The sequence below is a fragment of the Mobula hypostoma genome, chromosome 5 (assembly GCF_963921235.1).
Source record: "Mobula hypostoma chromosome 5, sMobHyp1.1, whole genome shotgun sequence".
NCBI classification, from domain to species: Eukaryota; Metazoa; Chordata; class Chondrichthyes; order Myliobatiformes; family Myliobatidae; genus Mobula; species Mobula hypostoma.
Window position 1 is genome coordinate 13,376,438 of NC_086101.1, and position 6,000 is coordinate 13,382,437.

Consider the following 6,000-nt stretch of genomic DNA (forward strand, 5'->3'; position numbering starts at 1 on the left):
CAAACCTCAGAGCCTTACCATTCACTGTGCAAGTCTTTCCCTGGGGTGTCCTCCCAAAATGCAATACCTCATACCTAAATGTATTAAATTCCATCTGCCATCTTTTCAGCCCAGATCCCTAGCAGGTCAAGATCCCACTGCAAGTTTTGATAGCCTTCCTTGCTGTCCACTACACCCCCAATCTCAGTATCATCTGCAAATCTGTTTTTCCAGTTTACCACGCTAGCATCCAAATCATTAATACAGATGATCAATAACAATGGACCCAGCATCAATCTCTGTGGCACACCACTGGTCACAGGCCTCCAGTGAGCGACATCTATCTATTACCACTCTCCAGCTTCCCCTGCTAAGCTAACATTGGGCGCAATTGATTATTTCATCCTGAATGCCAAGCAACTCCAGTCTTACGATCCCTGTTTAAACTAAAAACTGCATCCTGAATTTTCCATGGGACAAGTGAGAGAATTTGATAACTCTCTCCCAGCCCACCAATCACTTACTGGCCCCAGTCTCCTCACTCCCCTCTCTATATTGGCCATTTCCACTCTCCACTCTCAGACCTAAAGCAAGGTCCAGATGACCTGCAGTGTCAACAGTTTCTTCCCCTTTCCCCCTTCAGGTGCAACTCAGCCCACAGAGTTCAGCATCTGCAGTCTGCAGTCTCGTCCACGTGTGCAATTTCAAGCGGGGAGGATATGGTTTAATTTGGCATCGTGTTCTGTGCAGATATTGTGGGCTGAAGGGCCTGTTTCCATATAACCATATAACAATTACAGCACAGAAACAGGCCATCTCAGCCCTTCGAGTAAATACAAAGTAAATGGCAGGATACTTGGTAGCGTGGAGGAGCAGAGGGATCTGGGGGTACATGTCCACAGATCCCTGAAAGTTGCCTCACAGGTAGATAGGGTAGTTAAGAAAGCTTATGGGGTGTTAGCTTTCGTAAGTCGAGGGATAGAGTTTAAGAATCGCGATGTAATGATGCAGCTCTATAAAACTCTGGTTAGGCCACACTTGGAGTACTGTGTCTAGTTCTGGTCGCCTCACTATAGGAAGGATGTGAAAGCATTGGAAAGGGTACAGAGGAGATTTACCAGAATGTTGCCTGGTTTAGAGAGTATGGATTATGGTCAGAAATCAAGGGAGCTAGGGCTTTACTCTTTGGAGAGAAGGAGGATGAGAGGAGACATGATAGAGGTGTACAAGATATAAGAGGAATAGATAGAGTGGATAGCCAGCGCCTCTTCCCCAGGGCACCACTGCTCAATACAAGAGGACATGGCTTTAAGGTAAGGGGTGGGAAGTTCAAGGGGGATATTAAAGGAAGGTTTGTTCACTCAGAGAGTGGTTGGTGCGTGGAATGCACTGCCTGATTCAGTGTGGGAGGCAGATACACTAGTGAAGTTTAAGAGACTACTAGACAGGTATATAGAGGAATTTAAGGTGTGGGGTTATATTGGAGGCAGGGTTTGAGGGTCAGCACAACATTGTGGGCCAAAGGGCCTGTAATGTGCTGTACTATTCTATGTTCTAGTCTGTGCTGAACCTTACTCTCACCTAGTCCCACCGACCTGCACTCAGCCCATAACCCTCCATTCCCTTCCTGTCCATATATCTATCCAATTTTTCTTTAAATGACAATATTGAACCTGCCTCTTTCTATATCAGACTCTTACATAATGTAAATTCTGTCCTATATTTATTCTTCTGTAACCTGTTCGAAGAAAAAGCATTTCAGGATGTATATTATATACATTTCTCTGACATTAAATGTACTTTTGAAACCTTTGAACAGGCAAGTCTGCATGAAATTGAGACTGTTATATTAGGTATACTGTATTGAGTATTCTTAAGGTAGAGGTTGATAGGTTCTTGATTAGTCAGGGCATCAAAGGTTACAGGCAGAAGGCAGAAGAATGGGGTTGAAAGGAAAAATAAATCAGCCATGATAGAATGGTGGAGCAGACTTGATGGGCTGAATGGCAGAATTTGGCTCCAATGTCTTATGCCCTTATATTGTCTATAAGATTAATGTGTCTGTTACCCACACACAAAGAACAGTCAGATGGGGAACAGGCCCTTTGGCCCACCATGTCTGTACCGATATGATCCCAAATTGAAACAAATCTCTTGTGCCTGCAGATGACACCTATCCCTCTGTTCCCTACATGCTTTCAGGTCGATCTGACAGCCTCCTAAGTATCTCTACTGTATCTGCTTGTCCACCACCCCTGACAGCCCATTCCAGATACACACCACCCTCTGCATAAAATAAAACTTGTCCTGCACATCTCCATTAAACGTTCCACTCTCACCTTCAGTGCATATCCTCCAATACTTGCCAGGGGGAAACAAAAAGATTCTGACTGTCTACTTTAGCTATTCCTCTTATACTTTAAAGATTAAGATTAGCATTATATGTCACATGGGCATCGAGACATACAGTGAAATGTAATGTTTGTGTCACCGACCAACACAGCAGAAGGATGTGCTGGGGGCAGCCCTTAATTGTCGTCATGCTTCTGAGGCCAACACAGCATGCCTGCGACTCATTAACTTTTAGAAATGTGGGAGGAAACCAGAGCCCCAGGAGGAAACAGCGTGGTAGCAGGAAAAACGTAGGAACTCCTTGCAGACGTCGACGGGATTGAACTCTCATCGTCAGATTACTGGCGCTTTAAAGCGTTACGCCACTGTGATAGATCGATTTGGAATCGGTTTATTATTGCCACAAGCACCGATGTACAGTGACGTTTTTCTCATACTGTTTATACCGATCCGATCGTCGAGGGAGAACACGGTAAATCAGTAACAACGTGGAATAAAGCGCGACAGGTCTGATAAACGTGGGACTTCACTCCCCATTATGCCGCAGAACAGCCAGTGCGTCCGGGCACACTCATGGGATCTTGCTGTGCGCAAGCTCAGCTGTTGCATTTCGTTCATTACAACGGCGACCATGCTTCACTTGAGGGAGGGGAACGAAGTGCAGAGGGAACAGAAGTTTTCACTCCCGCCCTCTTTGCATCGCTTTGGAGTCATGGCGGCGGGAAGTCGGCACCCGAGTTCAGACAGGAGTAAAAGTCTGCGGGCAGCTTCACAGGAGGGCGCTTCCCGTTTCAATGGGAGACTGCGCCTCTGTGTTCCGGGAGGCGTCCTGTGCCGGGGCGGGGGGGCGAGGGAGTTTGGACGTGTCCCTCAGGGTTATTACGGCCGCAGTAATAAAAGTTATGAACGAACTCACCCACAAGTAGAAGTTTCTGGTATCTGCTCTGCTCTGCAGAGGAATAATAATAAGGGTGTAGGCAGGTATCACGGGCATGGCGATATGAAGTGTTGGGGGTGGGTGGGTTTCCCCTCTTCTCCACCCCACCCAAGCTATTCCGTCACCCTCTGGGTCAGAGGAGAGAGGTGAGTGGTCGTGTCGGGCGCACGTTACACAAGTTCCAGCGCTTAATCGGACAGAGATCCCGCACAAAAAGCGAGCTTCACGCAGTCTATCTCGTTCCGTCCCGCCTCTCGAGTTGAGCCCCACCTGTTGGGGAGATAAAATTGGCTCCAGAATACTAGTTGCAGAGCAAACAAACAGGCCTCTTTTAAAAAAACACACTTTTCATTTTCCACAATCGACTTTGCTGACTGCGGCAAATATTTAACTCTTTCATGACACCACTTCGTAATGTGCCCTACCAGCTTTACGTACACGGTTAGGAGCGGTAAGGAAGGTTATGGTCCAAATGCCGTTCAATGGAACGAGGCAGAATAACAGCTCGGCACACATCAGATGGGCCGAATGGCCCATTTCTGCGCTGCAGAGCTCCATGACGTTAGTCTGCTGAATCAGCGTGAGATGAGAAAGTGCTGAGTAGTTGCATTTGTGGAAACGTGGCTCCAGGACAACATCCCATGCACCATCAATTTTCAGGCCATGCCACTCAGGAACGTGCTATTTTTTTTCTTATCACTATATGTGATGTGAGTTGAATGTGCGGTGTTTTGCAACTTGGCCCCAGAGGAACGCCAATACATTTGTATGGTTGAATGACAATTGAACTTCAACTTGAAGCCGCACTTGGTCACCTTGAACTTCAACTTGAAGCCGCAGGTTTATTTTGGTCACCCTGCTCCGGGAGTGATGCCATTAAGCTAGATGGAGTGCAGAAGAAAGATTTATAAGGACTTTGCAATGACTTAGGGGACTAAGTTACAGAGAGAGATTGGTCAGGCTGGGACTTTATTTTTTGGAGTGTAGGAGATGGAGGAGTGATCATATGAAGATGTATGTCATGTATAGATAAGGTGAATGTACAGTCTTTTTTTCCCCCAGTTATGAGCAGTTAAGAATGAGAGGGCATACATTTAAGGTGAGAGGGGAAGAGATTTAACAGGAACATTTTCACTCAGAGGTCTGAGCTGCCGGTGGAAGTGGTTAAGGTAAGTACATTTCCAGCATTTGAATGACACTTGGACAGGTACATGGACAGGAAAGCTTGAGAGGGATACGGCTCAAACGCAGGCAGGTGGGACTAGCTTGAACAGGCATCTTGGTCAGCATGGATAGACCAGTTGGGCCGAAGGGCCTGTGTTTCCGTGCTGTGTGACTCCATGGTTGTGCAGGAGCCGGGGACTCCTCTGTACTGACCCCACCCAAGTATTTGTCTCTCAGGCAGTGTTGAGTGTGGCGTTTAGTGTAACACTGTTGTGCCAGTGACCTGGGTTCAATTCCACTGCTGACCCCAAGGAGTTTGTCCATTCTGCCCCGTCACCACGTGGGTTTCCTCTGGGTGCTTTGGTTTCCCCCCATATCCCGAAGACGGGTGGGTTAGAAGGTTAATTGGTCACCTGGATGTATTTGGGTAATGCGGGCTTGTTGTCAAAAGAAAACAAATAAAATAATGTCGCCATTACCCCAGGAGCTTGACACAAACACAGAATCTGCGAAAAACAATCAGCAGTTTGGGCAGCAGGTGTGGAAGGGGAAACGGAGTTCCAGATCAAAGACTCTTTTGTCAGAACTAAGGCAGAAAAGGATAAAAAAAACTCAGATAAACTGATAATCTGGTATTGCAACGGTTGGGACAAGCCAATTTCCACACTATTGGATGATGCTCTGTTGATACCACCAAATAAAATGTTATATTTTATGTCATTTTAAAAAGAGTGTTACACTGAAGAATGATAAATTTTCCAGGGAGCCCTTCAGTTCTCAGAACCCAGAGTTCCTGTTCCAGTGGATCTTTGTGTTTAACGAAGGTGTCAGGATAGTGTAGTGGTTAAGCAATACAGATCCAGTGACCTGTGTTCAATTCCACCACCCTCTACATGGAGTTCGTAAGTTCTCCCCGTGACCACATGGCTTTCATCCATGTGCTCCAGTTTCCTCTCACAGTCCAAAGACGTACAGTTAGAGTTAGGCTTATTAAGTTGTGGGCATGCTATGTGGGCACCGGAAGTGTGGACTGTTGATGAAAAATGACATTTTTCACTGTTTTGATGTTTCATTATGCATGTGACAAATAAAGTTACTTTTCAAATGAAAAGAGTGTAGGAAATACAAGCCCGTAAGACATAGTAACAGATCTGGGCCATTCAGCCCATCGAGTCTGCTCCGTCATTTGATTTTGGCTGATTTATTTTTCCCTCAGACCCATTCCCCTACCCTCTCCCCGTAAACTTTAATGCCCTGATCAACCTCCACTTTAAATTTACTCAATGACTTGCCCTCCACTACCATCTGTGGCAACGAATTCCACAGATTCACCACCCCCTGGCTGGATCACTCTTGACAGATGAGCAGTTCAGGCTGGTGGCAGGAGCCACATTTGTCTACCTCCTCATTGATGCATCCCTTATCCATGTTGGAGTGACAATTATAAAGCCTTTCTTGAGATAAAAACCCCAGCTTCTGATTCCGGGCACTCTCCACTATGTGGTATGACTTTATTTCAATGCTGTATGTACAAGCACTCCGGAGCCAGCTCAAATGAAGAAAGTCTC

General features: G+C 46.2%; 1 protein-coding gene across 2 annotated transcripts in view; it reads right to left on the reverse strand.

Annotated features, from left to right (window-relative positions):
• Window positions 1-3,512, reverse strand: part of sapcd1 (suppressor APC domain containing 1) — a 28,759-nt gene extending 25,247 nt beyond the window's left edge. For both annotated transcript variants that reach the window (XM_063048056.1, XM_063048055.1), the window contains exon 1: window positions 3,248-3,512. In XM_063048056.1, coding sequence (XP_062904126.1) covers window positions 3,248-3,325 — 78 coding nt within the window. In that variant the 5' untranslated portion in view covers window positions 3,326-3,512. The remainder of the gene's footprint in view (window positions 1-3,247) is intronic.
• Between the last annotated feature and the right edge of the window lie 2,488 nt (window positions 3,513-6,000).